Genomic DNA, 19,837 nt, shown 5'->3' on the forward strand with positions numbered 1-19,837 from the left:
TATGTGATTATAGTTAAATGGATGGCACAATACAAGGCAGCAGTTTGCCCCTCCCTGCCATAAATGCTGATTTGCTGAAGCACCCATTGTCCTCACAACTAGAATGATTTTAAGGGATACAGTGGTACTGGTAAGACACCATTGTCACATGCCTCAAGCTGCACAATGAACATACCAATCCTTCCAATGTTGTGCACTCAGAATGGTACAGCAGATCTCCAATTACATACCAAGCAACACCCAAAGATATACACAAAAAATTAACCACAACAGAATCATCATGATCCTACTCCAACAGAATACAGACTCCAGCCTGTGTACAAATTGTCAAAACAAGAGAACAAAGGTATGCAAACTCAGCAGAACTGTAAGCCTATGATAATGGTCATACAGTGCAATGCAAATCTTTTTTTTTAACATAACATAATATCTTAACAATTCATGCTCCACTTCGCACTTCCTGCGCATTTAATGTTTACCAGACAAAAGAGCTGCTGGTGGGCACAAGTTGACATACCATAAGATCAATGATTCCAACACACTCAAAGGTATAGTCTGCGCCACCATCCGTCATCTCCGTGATAACCTCATGGATGGGTTTGGTGAAATCCTTGGGACTGAGGCATTCAGTAGCTCCTAATACTCTTGCCTTTGCAAACTTATCCTTATTGATGTCAACCGCAATGATCCGTGCAGCGCCCGCCACTTGGCAACCAATTATGGCAGAAAGGCCAATTCCTCCCAGACCAAAAACGACACAAGTAGACCCAGCATGAACCTGCAAATAGATAAAAGAGGGTAAAAAAATCTGGGTGAACTCCAAGGTTGATTTATTAAAATAAGATAAGAAAAGTGTGCTGTTCGAAGAAGCTTTTGGAATTAATGTTGACACTGTACCACTCTGTCAATTTTCAATCAAAAAAGTTGGACTTCATTGTCCAAACACCTTACTTACCCTTAAAGATGTAGAGCCTCCAAATATCCTTGATACTGTAACCCCTTAGAAAACCAGGCCCATGCTTATTAGAGTCTTCATCTTCAGTGCAAAGGGAGTTGCTCTCTACATGTACTGTGAGTATAGACACCTGAATTCCCACAATGTCCCTCATTACATGTGGTGTGGTATAATACCCATTATCCGGCTCCTGGAATTACTGTTGTTAATGTTCCTGGTAACATCAGGGAGATTAAATGGCTATAATATATGGGAATAGGAATTATATGTTGACAATATCTATTCTCACCTAAATATACCTACCTGCTTTCTATTTAATAGTTAATATTTAGGTGATGACATTTCTGCATATTGACATGTTTTAGCTATTCTGGTTGTAGGCCATTAGGAGGGCACCAAAGAACAGCAAAAAAAATAATGAGCGAGGCAATCAATTATGTAAAAGGTGGGTGGGGTTGGTGAAAGAAAAGTATATGTGCATATTTTGAATGTTAATTAGGCAGGTAAAGAATGTATATGCTATTACACATAACAAATTATAGAAAATTAATGTACACTACTACGGGCAGTGGAGTAAGTCGAAGAGGTGGGGCCAGATGGGACCATCACCTCTGGAGAAATGCAGACGTTATTTTACAAATGGGTGAACTAAGAGGACATAAGTCACTAGTTGGAAATTTTTGAAACTGAGAACCTGTTAAACAAGGAGTAATAGGGCTCTTCTAGGAAGCAAAAAGTATATGGCGATAATATATATTTTTTTAATAAACCAGTTTCGTTTTTTCAGCATTAAACATAAACTGTACAGTGCAAACATTTTTATGCAATCTGAGAGAATTTAGCCACACTCAGTGCAATACAGCGGTCAAGCAAGTCCATTTTAGGCCCATCACCTGCTCATATTTTGGGAAATATTTGTGGGCAGCCTCTTGCAGATTTGATAGGATTGTCTTGTTTGGCAAACCAGGCAGCTAAAGCTGGATATGCCCAAGCCTGGCTGTTATTGTGCCTAGCCCCACCAAAGATCATTCTCCCCTAAAGCCACCCACATCCTCCAATATCCCCAACAAGGCAACTCGTGCATGGGTTTAATTGAATGCCTCAACACTTATGAAAGTGCCTGAAAGGTCTTTACCCAGTATGTCACAATAATTGGCCAAATCCATAGCATATGGCAGAAGTCACCAGATCCGTCTGGGCAGCAAAAACGTGGGGGAGGGCGCGTGTTTCTGCTCGCTGGAGTCGATGTGGTGTGAGTTAGGTGACATGTAAGTATTTCTGTTGTACAATCCAGAGTTGGAAGAATGAGGATATGGCCAATGTCGGTAGGGCTAGCTGGGCATCACACCAATCATCCTCTTCCAATTCACCGACCCAGCCAACTCAGCACTCTTTCAAGGGGATAAGGGGTCAAGGGAGTTAATGATGAGAAATTTATGTGAGACAATATCACCCCTCTCCAGGGGACCCTGAATGGCCTTTGCATCTAAAGGATTGTATTCTGGCATAACCATTAAGTTGGCACAGTAGGGGAGGAGGGTGTGTTATCTCAAGATACCAATGAGGTCCCATCTCCGTAAGCCACCAGTGGTACCTTCCGTTCCAGGGTAAGTGTTCTGTTCTATCCCATCCAGGCCAGGAGGACCACCTAGGTAAGTTCCAGAGTGGAGTGGGAGATGAGGTTGCTGTGAAGCGTTCCTAAGATAGTGTTGCAGCCTATGGGAGAGACCCGAAAAGCTGCGTCCTGCCACCCTTCATGGTGCCAGTCATTTGTCAATACCAGTTGCGTTGCCCAGTAATATAAGCGCATATCTACCACTCTCAACCCCCTGTCATGTAATGTCTGAAAACACGTGCCGAATGCAATGCAGGACGGCAAGTATGCCCACAGAAACACCTGTATCCCCGCTTGTATAGCAGTGAACTATGTCTATGGGATCAGCAATGGTAAGTTCTGAAACCTCTGAGGATCATCGTCTTGAAGAGTGCTATTCTTCCCAAGAGGTTCAGTGGCAGCATGGACCATTGACCTGAGATCAGACGTATTCCGGTGAGGAAAGGCATAAGATTGAGGTTCCAGGTGAGGCTGGGGAGTAGGGAGATACCTAAATATGGAAAGCTAAGTTGGTGAATGGGGATGTCAGACTGCCAGTTCCCTCCCTCACTATCATTTGTAAGTGGAAACTAGAAATGATTTGGTAACATTCACTTGATGAAAGAGACCTACCTATATAGGTCCAGCATGCAGGGCAGTCTGGGGCCAGCGTCAAGAGGATGAGACAGAGACAACAACACATCTTTGGCAAAGAGGGCAATGTGGTCCTCCATGCTCTCTACCAATGGAATCTCTCATGCCTGGGCATCGTACAGGACTCAGGCCACCAGCGGTGCCATAGCTAGGGGAAAAAAAGAAAGGCGACAGGGGGCAGCACCACCTTGTGCCCTGCTCTAGTGCAAAGAATCGGGATAGGATTGCGTTGACAAGAACTTGCCATGGAGGTTGAGCATATAAAAAACACGAGCATACAGAAAAAAAATGAGGCCCAAATCCCAGTTTGGAAAGCACTTCCATCAAAAAGTTCAGTCTAGGGACTCAAAGGTCTTTTCAAATCAAGGATAGAAGGTCATTTTCCAATTAATTAAGCTATTAAGCAGCAGTAAGAGCTTGATAGCAGTAAGATGTGTAGGCACATTGTTACCTACACTAACTGATAGCCTAGCTATTTAATAGTTGTTTAACAAAAGTTTCCATAGTTCCCTCAATGTATTTAATTAATTTTAGTGTCCTAGAAGTACTCCCTAGGAACTCTTAAGAATTTGTTTTATATGTAACTGCACATTTTAAATAAATTAACCTCATAACTAGCAGCTTTCTTCTTTTAAATGTGGATAGTGCCATGACTAATATGCAGTTATACGGAAGTAAGTGTTTGCTCTAGAGAGATCATAAAAGGACCAGGTGGTATACTTCCATTGGCTACATTGTGTGAGGTTGATGTATGGAAAAGTATTGATGTGAGGAGCTAGTGTATCCTGGCCCCTACCATGTTGTTGGTAGGTGATGGTGATCAATCTTAGGCACTGGACTGACAAGATGAGCATAGTGCTTTAGGTTGAGACATTCCAGGATAACCAAAGAGCACACGAGAACATTGAAACAATGTGTAGCTAAAACAAATAAGGAAAACCAATAAAAGGGCAGCGTCTGTTTAAGAAGAGATAGTGACAAGGAGAGCATTTTGGGTAATCAAAGAATCTCTTTGGTGTTTTGTCTAAGGAAAAATCATGCTTTTGTAGTAATATTACAGCACACTAATGCAATGGGAACATAATGATTTATGTTTTTCTTCATTTGACTTTTAATTCTTCCTCCTTCTCAACTGATTTATTTTCATTGACATTGAGAGAAAATTATTTAAATTGTTAACTTCTGTTTCAGAATTCTCACTTGTTTGTTCTGGCAATAGTGTCATAACTGCACAGTATTTAGAAACCAGATCTGCGAAATCAGTTCCAGTTTGTGCACGGCACACTTTACAACCACTGTTTTGTTTGGCAATATCAATACAATTGAGAATGTGTTCCCTGTTGTGAGTTGGGGTGCTAGCGGAGGTCATGGGCACCACTGTGGCAGCAATTGGCCAAAATCCTGCACCACCCAAAAACAGTACTATCAATATAGATTGTAACACTTAATTCAGTGACTATGCGGCAAGCTCGGCTACTTGTACTGAGGTTACATTAAACAAGTATGATGCATCCACAATGTATGTTATTGTGCAAACTGCATTAGCTTTTCATAGGTTTCCATAAACAACTCTCAACAATGTGTTGCTCGAATATGAATTTACCTTTGAAAAAATTGAAAGACAAGAGGCGATTGGAAAAATAGGAACACTTGTTTAATTAAACGCAGTGGCCGGGAGATCAGGCAACAGAGACGGGGTCTAAAGTCTGCCTCAAAGCACATTGGTTTTGGCCACCATTTTATACTTTACATTAAGCATCATAAAACAATTTATGCTTTCCTTTGGCGACAGAAATTTGGGCCTAGTCGTGGGGCCATAAATTGGGGGTTTGATAAGAAGCGCAGGTGGGCCTCGACTTTGTCTGGACATACTGCTGGGCCAGTGGATACGTCTCCAGATGTCCGGCATGAGGAGCACATGATCACTGTGTGTAATGTTCTTCCTGTGATCTGATCGGCTGTGTGTTCCTAACTCAGTGTGGTATCTGACTTTATGGTGTTTTTAAGAATGCGTACCCCTCTGGCCGCACATGTTTTATTGGAGCCAATCACCTGGTACCGCTCCCTAATTGTGGGATCGATCTGTGTTTTCCTGTTCGAACGTTCTGTCTACGGGTTACGTGTCCCCCCCCACCTGTGATCTGTCAATCAGTTTCTTCAGGCATAGGTCACAGGACCTGCCATTCCATGTATTTCTGACTCTGGGTTGAGGTGAAGGTCACATTGGGTAAATTCAGCAAAGGGGATGCAAGTTTGTTTTTATACGTGCATATATCATGATGTACATTGGCCTCGTATTGTGCAATATTAACAAATGAATCATTCACAAATAAAATAAAATCAGCCAACTCGAGTGATGCATCTTGAATGTCTGATCTTGGCCTGGTGCATAATTCTGTTACATCACTGCAGTCAAGTTCAAATTCCATTATTTCGTCAGCAGCCGGTATACTCTGCTCAGAGTTAGTCAATTGGATGTTTGTCAAATTCTGGGCCCTAAAGTGGGTTAACTGTGTCTCACCTGAACGAGGCACCAACACAAGCGTGTAACCCAAGACTATTGATTTATTCTGCAAAATGTCAATCACAGAAACCACTACATTTTTAAGCATCCAGGCAATGCTGCTGTGACTGAACCTAACACTGCAGAAAAAGATGTAATTGGTCTCTTTGCATTGCCATGCTGTTGCGGGGAGAGCCGAAAGTGATATTCTTTCTTTTTGTTGACAGAATAAATGCAAATGTTTCACCTAGTCAGGCATTCCCAAAGCCGGTGCTGTACACAAAGCGAGGCTTAGCTCCAGGAAGGCTTGCATACATTCTTCATCACAAGGTCTCAGTCAGAGTGCTCCTTGGGGGTGAGTCTCTACAGATTCTTTGCAATCTAGGAACAGTTTGGAATCCATCGGTGACAGTAGCCAATCATTCCCAGAAAGATTCTAATGTCACTCAGTGTTGTTGGTGGGCTCATTCTCAGTACTACAGAAATATAATCTTTAGACAGCTTCTTCTTTCATTTCTGAATTTGATGTCCCAAGTAAGGAAATTCTTTCTGATAAAGATGCATTGTTGTAGGGGACAGTGTGTCCATTTTAAGCCAATTTGTTCAACAGTGTACAACTTACAGTTCTCTTTCGTGTTTGCTGCAATCACTACATTATCAATGTACTGCTCTCGCTAAAGACCAATTTAAAGATTCTAGTTCTTGCTTGAGCATTTGGGAGAAATTTGAGAGGCTTTTGTATGTCCTTTAGGTATTCTAGCCCAAACCAGAAATCTATTTTGAAATTTAAATGCAAATAGATACGTACTGCTCTCGTGAAGAGGACTGGAGAAAAATGCTGAGCACAAATAAATTAATGTAAACCAGTCTACATCTACTGGAATTTAAAACTAAACGTCTGGGGGATTCAATACTACAAGACAGCACTAGATCACTGTCTCCTTTATTTAGTGAAAATTGCCCAAGCCCATTGTAAGTGATTTACATGGACTCCCCAAAACCTTGTTAAAAACACCTTTCTGTAACATTTTTCAATCACAGGTGAAAGTCCTTTCTCAGCTTCACAAGAATTTTTATGCTGGGGAATGCATGGAATCACTGCTTCTGATTTCATCGTAATTTGCGCTGGTTTTTCACTTTTAAATCAGCCCAACTTATTTTCCTTTAAACTCCTGAACCACTCTTTTCACTTTTTAAAAGGCATGTGTACTAATTCTGAAGGTAAGTCCTCAACTGTGAGAACTTTTAACATATCTATGTTTGTTTCTAAACATTTCATTTTAAAATCAACATCATCATTGTTTATTTGAACACAAACACTATCCACTGTGGAATAAATGACACTTTTTAACTTGCATAATAGTTAATGACCCAAAGGATTTACTAGATTTGTTTCACTAATTACAATTTCATGATTATTTATAGCAGAGACAATTTATGCAGGCACATTTACAGAACCTGTACTATTTATATGTTTATTTGAAATGCCTACTACTTCGACTTTTTTTTCCAGAAAGGGGTGGGTTTGGAACTTCCACTGGTCTAACTGTGGAATGGGTAGCACCTGCATCAATCGAAAATGATACACAATAACCATTCATTTCTCCTTCTACAGAAGAGCCATTCTGGTCTACATTTAGGACTGCCCCATGCATGCAATCCTCCTCCCCCTCATTGTGCCTGACAGTCCACAGCGAACTCCAAGTGTAGCTCTAAAGTGTGGAAAAGTGTCATTAATAACTGATTGTTTTATTTAAGATTTAGCTAAATTTTGCTGAAATTTATAATTTGTGGAAATCCCATCACATTATTTTGCAATTGAAGTTGTAAAACTGGACCCGAAGGCATAATTCCATTGAATCGCTTTTTGTCTCCTGCATGTTCTGCACAGGTAGGGCAGGGATGGTAAAAATTACTGTGTCATCCCATGCTGTGCTATGAGAATCATGTTTTGCTGCATGGGAGACATCATTTATGTTCCATTTGCCAATTGTTTAACATTAAATCTTCAAGTTGTTTTCCAATGTCCTTCTGTACAACGAACGTGAAAAACTCCAGATTATATTTAAGCAATATTAGCATTGTGATTAATACCTTTAGCTCCACCTTGGGAACAATTTCCTCCACCTTCTAGAGGACCATGAAATTGCACATAAGGAACTTGAAATTTACCCTAACCACCTTTCTGAAAAAACTGAGTCTGCACCAGCATCAAATTTCTTTAGTAGATTTATTTTTCAACTCACCATAATGACTACAATATTTTGCATAGGCAAGGATTTCATCCAATGATTTTGCTTGGCAACGCATCACAATCTGCTGAAGGGGTGAACTTAATTCTGGACGTAAACCCAAAAAACCCTGACACAACCTCCATTTAAGAGTCATCTAGTCCACTATATTGCCTGTAAATCTGCAATAATCTTTCATAATATGTATGAATGGACTCATCTGCATTTTGTGTCGAACTCATAATTTTTGAAGAATTAACCTGTTTTGCTGGAATCACTCCCATTAAATGTTCAATCAAAATTGCAAGTCTTTGCATGACAATTGGTGAAAGCTTATAACTAGAACCATCTTTACATGACTTTACCTCCAGCCAGTTTACCAAATTTTGCACTCATTCCACAATAATTGTAAATAATGCATGCAAATGTTCCCAAAGCACCTTTAAAAAATTCACATTGCTATTCACCTCTGTGTACCACTTTTCTGACTCCTCCCTAATTTTTGGAAAAACCTTTGCTTTGTAAAAGTCCAGAGGTCATCTCTGCTCCATGAGACGTGCACATAAGCCCCTACAGGGACACCCCTCAATCTAAATTCCCTATGAAATAGTTCACATTCAGTGTCACACATGACTTCCATCATTATAAATTATAAATTATCTGGCTTTCCATTCCAGTCTTCTGTGTGCTTTTTCACACTCCTAGTTTCTGACTACATTTCTAATTTATTTTCATGAATCAGTTTTTGTCATTCTGATTTTATAAGAATTAGAATTCTCTTTTTAGTTAGACTGACACCCATTTCTTCAGCCATTCTCTAGTCATTCATTTGCACAAAAAGCGTGCTTTCGTTTTCAAATCCAAACACACTAATTAATCAAAAGTCAATGTTTGAATTTTATGATGGTAAATATCTGAATCCACAAATTCTTTAAGGGCACTTTACTTTCTGTTTTGAAGCATAATCTTTCTTGTCTCACTTTGATTAAACACTTTCCCTTTCACTCAAATTGGTTTCTTGAATCTGAATTTGGTCCTCATTATGAGGAGGTGGTTTTTGTCACAATTAATAATTCATCCAGAAATCAACTTTCTTGCTCAAATCACTCTCTCTCATCTTTATTTTGATTCTTCTCTTTTGATTTGCTTTGAATAGCAACTGCAGAAAATGCACTCATGCTTTCTAACCGTTCTTCATGACATGCCTTTTTTCCCAAACACACCCAAATATTAAAATCCTTCCTAAACTAAGCTTTCAACATTTTATTGTGCGCTTTTTCATTAGCTACATAATTCTATTCATTTAGTGCTTCAAACTGTGGAGGTCATGGATGTTGCTTAATTTCAAACAGCCCATGCTTCAAATAATTAATTTTCTTCACTTGACATGTACCATTATCTGGAAATTTGGCCTAGCCTTATGCTCACAGACATGTACGCAAAATATGGGGTCAATGCATCTCACATACAGGGCTACCAACACGAGGTGCAACTTGTTTTTCTGACAGAGAATATTTAGACGTTGCCAAAATTGCATACATTGTCTATTTTAAACAAACTTCAAAATACACACACGATTAACTAGGGTATAATTTCAAACAACAACTCAATCACAGTACTTCAATAGAATCAAAAACAATATACAAATAACCAGTATCTGTGTACCCAGAAATAGGAGGGAAATCAAACTCAATAACAAAAGGAAATAGTGCTTAAAGGCACTAAACCATTACATGTACACTAATCTAGGCTTTTGATCTGCAGCTTCTGAAAGTAGAATCAACACAGTTTACCCTTGTGCAGATAATAATCCACAACTACTCATAATTAGTACTTATTCACAATGAGATTATTAAGGATCGTAAACTTGAGTTTATTTTTAAATTTAGCACATATCCTTAAATCTTCTAAAGACACAATTATCTTTCTTGAGTTCTCCAAACATCCAACCCCTTCATATAAATGCTTTGGGCCTGAGTTTGTCTTCCTTCCAGTCGGCTGCATCGTCTGTGCCTGTGCATCATACAGGAACCTTCCAAGACCGGTGAAGCATCAAGGGCAACCAGAGTAATCTCAACCGAAGTAATCTTCCTTGGAGTGAAGGAGTCACTCCCCTGCATTTGCAGGCACCGCAACTAAGTCAACCGGTCTGCAGATCGTAAGCTCCTCTGGACTCCGTGGGCTCTGCAACACAGGTGGTGATTTACCTCAGCTCCAGAGACCAGCTCTACCCTCTTACCAAGTTCTTGTGGGGCTTGCAATACCCAAACCCCTACGTACCGTGTCCCCCTTGCAGTTGCAGAGGCTTCTTGACATCTTTGCAAGAAGATCTTCAGTCTCATAGTAACCCCAATCTCGAGCACCTCCAGCGACCAGAAGCTTTGGCCACATCGCATCGTGGCCTGCATCTTTTGGTGAGCTGCTTGAAGTCCTCTTGCGACTCCTGTGCCTCGGACCTGAGGGTCCATTTTAGGGTCACCTTTGTTTTCCTTGGGCTCCCCTGATTGCTCGGGGCCTGCCCTGACACCCCTGCTTGTGGTGAGTCTCCTGGACCTTGCTCGTCCCCACCGTGCACCTCCTTGACTTCCAGCATGGGTTGCATTTGCCAAGGCTTGTTGGTGCTCCCGCTGGACACCGACCCCTCAGCACTCGACATCCTTTGTGGGACAGCTTGTATCTGGGTCCTGGTCATCCTCAGCATCGCCTGGTCCTCGCAGCTACAGAGTCAAGGTCACCATCATCCTTCCTGAAGCACCCGACATCGGAGGTATCTGTCGTCCAAGCCTCCTGGTCACTCCCGAGTGACATAGACTCTGTACCCTCTGCTTTCAGGTACTCGTCTTCAAGAATCCAAATTTGGATTCCTCCTGACACTTACTCCTCTTCCAGCAGCGGCACTTTCCTTAAGTCCTACACTGGGTTCGACAACAGTCTCCGATGCCTCTTCACACCTATGTACCCGGCTTCCCTGGGATAGGTAACTTGGGCACCACAGTATCCATGGGTGGGGTGGCTGTCCAGCCTTCTGTCATCCATGGGGTTTCTTCAGGGTCCACTGGGAAAGGGACCTCGTAGAACACCATAAGGGTTGTCTGGACTGGTGCAAGGTGCCCAATTACATTAGTGAAAGACACACAATTGATGGACGGAATGCAGAACGAATCAAAACATTCACCCCCAGTCAAGAGATCGGGGTTAAATCCATCATCCTTTTGCTCACCATGCCACCCCAGTTTAGGCCTGGCTATATGCAAATCAGTCTTGACCCTGTGCCTCATGTGAACAGTCCAGCCCGAACTGCCAAGCCAGGTCCTCCCTGGACCGGAACCAAGCATCCTAGGACCGGTTTTGGGGTTTCACCCCTCTTCAGCCAGGATAGCTTGATTCCAGTAGCACAGTGAGCCCAGGACTCACGTCCGAGCATACCTGGCTCACTTAGGGCGAGAAAGCAAAAGACACACAGTTGATGGACGGAATGCAGAACAAATGAAAACATTCACCCCCAGTCAAGAGATCTGGGTTAAATCCATCATTCTTTTGCTCATCATGCCACCCCTGTTTAGACCTGGCTATATGCAAATCAGTCTTGACCCTGTGTCTCATGTGAACAGTCCAGCCCGAACTGCCAAGCCAGGTCCTCCCTGGACCGGAAACAAGCATCCTAGGACCAGTTTCGGGGTTTCACCCCTCTTCAGCCAGGATAGCTTGATTCCAGTGGCACAGTGAGCCCAGGACTCACGTCTGAGCATACCTGGCGTGCTTAGGGCGAGAAAGCAAAAGACACACAATTGATGGACGGAATGCAGAACAAATCAAAACATTCACCCCCAGACAAGAAATCTGGGTTAAATACATCATTCTTTTGCTCACCATGCCACCCCAGTTTAGACCTGGCTATATGCAAATCAGTCTTGACCCTGTGCTTCATGGGAACAGTCCAGCCCGAACTGCCAAGCCAGGTCCTCCCTGGACCGGAAACAAGCATCAAGGGACCGGTTTTGGGGTTTCACCCCTCTTCAGCCAGGATAGCTTGATTCTAGTGGCACAGTGAGCCCAGGACTCACGTCTGAGCATACCTGGTGCACTTAGGGCGAGAAAGCCAAAGACACACAATTGATGGACGGAATGCAGAACAAATCAAAACATTCACCCCCAGTCAAGAGATCTGGGTTAAATCCATCATCCTTTTGCTCACCATGCCACCCCAGTTTAGGCCTGGCTATATGCAAATCAGTCTTGACCCTGTGCCTCATGTGAACAGTCCAGCCCGAACTGCCAAGCCAGGTCCTCCCTGGACCGGAACCAAGCATCCTAGGACCGGTTTCAGGGTTTCACCCCTCTTCAGCCAGGATAGCTTGATTCCAGTAGCACAGTGAGCCCAGGACTCACGTCCGAGCATACCTGGCTCACTTAGGGCGAGAAAGCAAAAGACACACAGTTGATGAACGGAATGCAGAACAAATGAAAACATTCACCCCCAGTCAAGAGATCTGGGTTAAATCCATTATTCTTTTGCTCACCATGCCACCCCTGTTTAGACCTGGCTATATGCAAATCAGTCTTGACCCTGTGTCTCATGTGAACAGTCCAGCCCGAACTGCCAAGCCGGGTCCTCCCTGGACCGGAAACAAGCATCCTAGGACCGGTTTCGGGGTTTCACCCCTCTTCAGCCAGGATAGCTTGATTCCAGTGGCACAGTGAGCCCAGGACTCACGTCTGAGCATACCTGGCGCACTCAGGGCGAGAAAGCAAAAGACACACAATTGATGGACGGAATGCAGAACAAATCAAAACATTCACCCCCAGTCAAGAGATCTGGGTTAAATCCATCATTCTTTTGCTCACCATGCCACCCCAGTTTAGACCTGGCTATATGCAAATCAGTCTTGACCCTGTGTCTTATGGGAACAGTCCAGCCCGAACTGCCAAGCCAGGTCCTCCCTGGACCGGAACCAAGCATCCTAGGACCGGTTTCGGGGTTTCACCCCTCTTCAGCCAGGATTGCTTGATTCCAGTGGCACAGTGAGCCCAGGACTCTCGTCTGAGCATACCTGGCGCACTTAGGGCGAGAAAGCAAAAGACACACAATTGATGGGCAGAATGCAGAACAAATCAAAACATTCACCCCCAGTCAAGAGACCATGCCACCCCAGTTTAGAAAATGACATTAGTGAACATAATATACCAGGCCAGCTTCTCACATTGGTGTGCAGCAGTTGGGATTCAACCTGCATACCAGATAAATCTTTGTATTGATTAACTGAAAAACCACTAATACTAGCCACATATAAATACAAGCTTAGAATAGTAAGTTCTACTGAACTCAGGGTTGGTAAGTCAAGGATCTAGCACACTCTTTCTCAAACCTCAGAGAGTTTACTTCCCACTAGGTTAGGTAGGTGCAACACCGTACCTCACTTAGTATGTCTACTAAAGGAAAGGCCAGCACCTCTCTGCCTACTAGATACAATGAACTTTCGTTCCAAGAACTGAAAGCACTGTGCATCTAGAAAGCTGAAGACAGGGAGAAGTGTCAACACTCAATGCCTTGTAGAGGTATTACTGTTGGATGACCTGAGGAAAGCCTCTGGGTCAGATGAACAGGACAGAGTGGGTGGGCCAGGGAATGAAGATAGTACAGGAGGAGAATACCTCTTTGACCTAGAATCTAACCCTGACCAGGGAGAGCTTGATGGCTCCCACTTGGACAACTCAGACATCCCAGAGGATACTACGGGTGGCCTGGAAGGTCCCCTCTTTGTTTTCCCGGGAGAGTGCAAAGTAGACAGAGGAGGTCTAGACGCTCCTCAAGGGAATCCAATCCCTCAGGACATTCAGTAGGGACCACCATTTCTAGTAAGGGAGGGAACATTTTAGATAGGGAGTACCAACTGCTGGAGCTTGAGAAAGCCAGGCTTAGGTTCAGGCAAGAGCAGTTGGCCCTTGACAAAGAGTCCCTTGAAGTTCAGAAGGCTAGGAAGAAATTGGGACCAGAGTCCCATGGTGGCCACAACAGTGTCCCGAGAATTAAGGAAAAATCCTTTGACAATAGGAACCTGAGCAAGATTGTCCCTCCCTACCATGTTGAGGATGACATACACAAATGGATAACTGCTTTAGAGAGGGCCTGTAAAGTGCAGAGGGTCCCTCAGGAGCAGTGGGCATCTATCTCGTGGCTCTCCTTTGCAGACAAAGGCACAGATACACTTCTCATTGTTAGAGAAGAGGATGCTGACAATTACTCAGTTTTGAAGAGTTCTCGCATTGATGGGTTTGGCTTAACCACTGAACAATACAGGATTACGTTCAGAGACATCTAGAAGGCACAGAATCAGGATTGGGTAGACTTTGTGCATAGTGCTATTAAGGCTCTGGAATATTGGTTGCTTGGCAGCAAATTGAATGATTTTGAAGGATTGTATAATTTGATTATGAGGGAGCAGATCCTTAACAATTGTCAGAATCAGCTATTGCATCAATATCTGGTAGACTCATATTTGACTTCTCCTCAAGAATTGGGAAAGAAGGCAGATAAGTGGGTCAGGACCAGGGTAAAACAGAAAAACCAGAACAATAGTGGTGACCAGAAGAAGCACAATTCTTCAAAAACTCAAGATAAGGGTGGGGACAAGGGTAAAGACAAAAAGGAGTCTTATTCATGCATCTTGCATCTATGGGGGAGTCACAATCCAACAAGAGAAAAGGCAAAAAGAAACCTTGGTGCTATCTTTGTAAACAGAAGACCCATTGGACAAGAGATGCTGCCTGTCCAAAGGCCAATGAAGCCACTCCTACCACCAGTGCCCCTAGCACAAGTATAAGTGGTGGTACAGGGAACAAGGGATTAGTGAGGTTAACAATGGGAACTGAGGTGGGTTCTGGCTTAGTCAGAACTCCAGCTCATGCTGTTTAGTCTGTTATGGTGGCAAGGATATTGCCACCTTACTTGTCACTCCCAGTAACCTGGGCAAATACAGACATCAGCCTATGATTCATGGAACAGAGGCAATGGCCTGCAGGGACACAGGGGCCAGTGCAACCATGGTGACAGAGAAACTTGTGTCTCCTGGACAGATCATACTTGGTGAAATGTACTAAGTGACCAATGCAAACATTGTCAGGACTGGCCATTCCTTGGCAGTTGTTAATTTCAGCTGTGGAGTGGTAACTGGCCATAAGAAGGTTGTGATAAGTTCGGACCTACCAGTATATTGTTTGTTGGGCAATAATTTGGAAACCTCAGCCTGGTGTAAGGTTCAATTCAGGACTAATGCAGCAATGCTGGGCATCTCTGCAGATGTGTTTGCTGTGACTACGTCACAAGCCAAACTGACATCCACTGAACAGGATCTGGATCCTGGAGCAATGGATCAGGTGCTTTCCGAGAGAAGAAGCAGGAGGGGTAAGGCTGTGCCTTCCCCCCAGACTCAGAGTCAAGATCAGTCTTAAGAGAGAGATGATCTCAGTCCCTGTGAAGTAACTGTCCCAGATGAGCTTGAGCCTGACCAGGTTGAGTTCTTGGGGACCGGGGTCCCTTCCAGGGCACACTTGAGCTTGGAACAGCAAACCTGCCCCTCTCTTGAACCCCTCAGACAGCACGCAGCACGTTGCTGCTGAGGCTGTTAGGAATTTCAGTGGGTCCCACAGGGTCTACTGCGATGAGGGACTCCTTTATTCAGATGGTAGAGACCCCACGCCTGGTGCTACCAGGAGGTTGGTTTTACCGCTGAGGTTTAGGGGCTTCCTACTCACCCTAGCACATGACATTCCCCTGGCAGGACACCTAGGCCAAAATAAGACTTGGGACAGGATTGTCCCTCACTTTCACTGGCCTCACATGTGTGAGGACACCAAGGAGTTTTGTCACTTCTGTGCCACTTGCCAAGCCGGTGGTAAGGCAGGTGGCACCACATAGGCCCCCTGATGCCACTTCCAGTGGTGGCGGTTCCCTTTGAGAGGGTTGGGATTGACATAATTGGTCCCATGAACCCTCCTACAGCATCTGGGCACAGCTACATACTAGTGATGGTGGACCATGCCACTAGGTACCCAGAAGCCATTCCCCATAGAACCACTGCAGCTCCTGTGGTGGCCAGGGCCTTCTTGGGAATTTTTTCCAGAGTTGGTTTCCCTAAGGGGGTTTTAACTGACAGAGGTACAAACTTCATGTTAAGTTACATCACTATGCTGTGGAAGAAGTATGGAGTGAATTACAAATTCACCACACACTATCATCCTGCAATGGATTAGTTGAGAGATTCAACAAAACCCTGAAGGGCATGATCACGGGCCTCCCAGAAAAGCTTAGACAAAAATGGGATGTCCTTCTGCTCTGCCTTCTCTTTCACTATAGAGAGGTCCCTCAGAAGGGGGTTGGCTACAGCCCTTTTGAATTTCTGTTTGCGCATCTATTTAGGGATCCCTAGTGTTTGGTGAAGGAGGGATAGGAGTTGCCTTTCAAACCTCTGAAACAAGACATAGTGGACTATGTACTTGGTCTTTACTCCAGGATGGCTGTGTACATGAAGAAAGCAATTAAAAACCTGGAGGCCAGTCAATAATTTCAAAAAGCTTGACATGCCCAAAAGGCTGTCCTAACTGTTTACCAGCCAGACCACAAGGTGTGGGTGTTGGAGCCTGTGGCCCCAGCAGTTCTCCAAGATAAATGGAGTGGGCCCCACACCATCATTGAGCAAAAAGGTGAGGTCACCTACCTGGTGGAGCTTGGCACTCCCAGGAGCCCCTCAGGGAGTTCCACGTGAACAAGCTCAAACATTTTGTGGACAGGGCTGACATGAGCTTGCTCGTGGCAAATGATGAGGAATAGGAGAAAGAGAGTGACCCTCTCCCTGATCTCCACCCACAAAACCCTGATGATGGGTCAGTTGATGGTGCAGCCATGGCAGGCAGCCTCACTGACCAACAGCAGATTGATTGCAGGAAGGTCCCCAAACAAAATAGGCATATGTTTTCTTTGACACCCAGCCAAACCAGCTGGTGTACCATGAAGTGGACACAGGTGAGAGCCTACCTGTCAAGAATAAAATCTACAGGCAGCCTGACCATGTCAAAGATTGCATCAGGACAGAGGTCCAAAAGATGCTAGAGTTTAGACTGATTGAGCCCTCAGATAGTCCTTGGGCTACTCCAGTGGTCTTGGTACCAAAACCTTACACCTAGGAGGTTAAGAGAGAGCTGAGGTTTTGTGTTGACTACAGGGGACCCAATGCAGTCACTAGGACTGATGCTCATCCAATTCCTAGGGCAGATGAGCTTATTGACACTTTGGCCTCAGCCAAGTTCTTGAGCACATTTGACCTAACTGCTGGTTATTGGCAAATTAGACTAGCTGAAGGTTGCCAAACCAAAACCAGCATTCATATCAATTTATTGTGATGCCCTTTGGTTTGAAGAATGCATCTGCCACATTCCAAAGGCTAGTGAACAAACAGGTCTGGAAGCCTATAGTGGAGCATATCTTGATGATAGAACTGTCTTTAGCTCCACCTGGGAGGATCACGTGGTCCACCTGAAGAATGTTTTGGAGGCTCTGCAGAAAGCAGGACTCACTATCAAGACTACTAAGTGCCAGATAGGGCAGAGCAAGGTTGTGTACCTGGGTCACCTTGTGGCTGGAGACCAGGTTCAACCACTTCAGAGCAAAATCCAGACCATAATCGACTGGGTTGCTCCAACAACTGAGACTCAGGTCAGAGCTTTCTTGGGCATGACTTGGTATTACAGGAGATTTGTAAATGGATATGGGTCCATAGTGGCTCCCTTGAATGATCTCACCTCCAAGAAAATGCCCAAGAAAGTGCAGTGGACAGTAAGCTGTCAGAAGCCATTTGATGATCATGTGCACTGCTCCCATTCTGCAGAGTCCTGACTATTCCAAGCAATTTATTGTCCAAACAGATGATTCTGAGTTAAGGGTAGGTGTGGCCACAACTTAATGCAGAAGACCGGGATCAACCAGTATCTTTTATTAGCAGAAGGTTGACCCCCAGAGAGAAACGTTGGTCAGCTATAGAGCGTGAAGCCTTTGCTGTGGTCTGGGCCCTGAATAAGTTGAGGCCATACTTGTTTGGCACTCACTTCATTGTTCAGACAGACCACAAGCCCCTCTTATGGCTAAAACAGATGAAGATTGAGAACCCCAAACTTTTGAGGTGGTCCATTACCCTACAGGTGATGGACTATACAGTGGAACATAGACCTGGGAGTAACCACGCCAATGCAGATTGACTCTCCGGATATTTCCACTTACAAAATAAAGACTCAACTGGGCAAGGCTAGTCTTATCTCCTTACATTTGAAGGGTTGGGGTTGTGTAGGAAAGTAGGATCTGGATCTTATGGTTACCGCCACTTTTTGATTGATGTGATACTGTTTTTGACTTGTCTGACTGGGATCCTGCGAATCAGGACCATGTCTATCTGCTTTCTCCAGAAATTGTTGTGTTCAGTATTTAGTACATCCCAGAGTGGATACTAGGGTGCCCTTGTCAGTCCCTAATATATGGTACCCATGTACTGAGGGCATAGGTACCCCAGAGGTCTCCCAGGGGTTGCAGCATGTATTATGCCACCAATGAGATATCATTCAAAATGAAACTACAGGCCTGCCATTGCAGTCTGTGTAAGTTGGTGCATGCACAACTTACTAAGGATATAGGTTTACTATATCTAAGGGCCACTGCACTTAAAACCTATAGGTCACCCCTATAGTAGGCGTTTAAAATCCTGAAGGCAGGGTGGTTGGTTCTAAGTGAGAGGGTGCCCCTGCAGGAGCAGCACACCCCTGCAGCCTACGGAGTCCATTCTTATGGGTTATCAGTGAAGCATCCCTATATAGAGGGGCACTGCGTAATCGCACAATGACCGTCTCGAAAACGGCTGCAATGAATCATTTTTGTTTGGTATCAAGCATGTTGGGATCATACTTCCCACAGCGTAAACAGTGTGGTAGGTAGGATTCCAAGTACTGGAAGAGCCCTCCATTAGGCTCTCAACGTTCCTGGTACCAGCCTTCTAGTCCCGAACAGCACAAAATGGTTGCTACCAACCAGAGACACATTTCTGCCCTCCTGCTGCTGAGCCAAGCTTGAGCAAGGGAAGGCAGAATAATAGGCATCCTGTCACAGGGAGGTGTGACCACCTCCCAGACAAGATTTAGTGTATGAGGGCTGGGTGGGTGCGCTTGCCAGTACCTGAAATCTGCATGAGGGGAACATTTGGTGTCCCTGTTCATAGTCCAGTTCAAACCAGTGCTGGAAGCTGTTTGCTCCCGCTCTGGCATGAAACTGGACAAAGGAAGTGGGAGTAACCTCCCCCCTGTCCAGACCCTCCCCTGGGAGGGTCCCCTGAATCTTTCCAACTCTCTCCTTAGGGTACTTAAAGGATTACATGGGTGTAGGTCCCTAGATTAGTCGTAGGATAAGATTCAGAACTGAAACCACTGCACTTCTAACGTCTGGGCACTCTGGACTTCGCTGGACATTGTTTGGGCCTGGCTTTGTCTCCTTTCCAGTCTGCTGCATCGTCTGTGCCTGTGCATCATACAGTAACCTTGCATGACCTGTGAAGCATCAAGGACAACCAAAGTAATCTCTCTTGGAGTGAAGGAGTCACTCCCCTGCATTCGCAAGCACTGCAACTAAGTCTACCGGTCTGCAGATCCCGAGCTTCTCCAGACTCTGTAGGCTCTGCAACATAGGTCATTCTTTTCCTCAGCTCCCGAGGCCAGCTCTACCCTCATACCAAGTTTGAGGCCAATAGTCCTTGTGGAGCTTGCAATATCTGAATCCTTGGGTACCTCATCCCCTTTGCAATTTGCAAAGGCTTGTTGACATCTTTTCAAGAAGATCTTCAGGCTCCAAGTAGCCCCAACTGCGAGCT

General features: G+C 44.4%; 1 protein-coding gene across 2 annotated transcripts in view; it reads right to left on the reverse strand.

Annotated features, from left to right (window-relative positions):
* LOC146866271 (alcohol dehydrogenase 1-like) overlaps nt 1-19,837 on the reverse strand; it is a 306,192-nt gene that overhangs the window by 111,328 nt on the left and 175,027 nt on the right. For both annotated transcript variants that reach the window (XR_014970817.1, XM_085635185.1), the window contains exon 6: nt 518-778. Coding sequence is in view for 1 of the 2 variants with exons in the window: in XM_085635185.1 (XP_085491311.1) it covers nt 518-778 (261 nt within the window). In the remaining variant the exon portion in view is untranslated. The remainder of the gene's footprint in view (nt 1-517; nt 779-19,837) is intronic.

This window comes from Triturus cristatus, chromosome 2_1, assembly GCF_964204655.1.
Source record: "Triturus cristatus chromosome 2_1, aTriCri1.1, whole genome shotgun sequence".
Taxonomy (NCBI): Eukaryota; Metazoa; Chordata; class Amphibia; order Caudata; family Salamandridae; genus Triturus; species Triturus cristatus.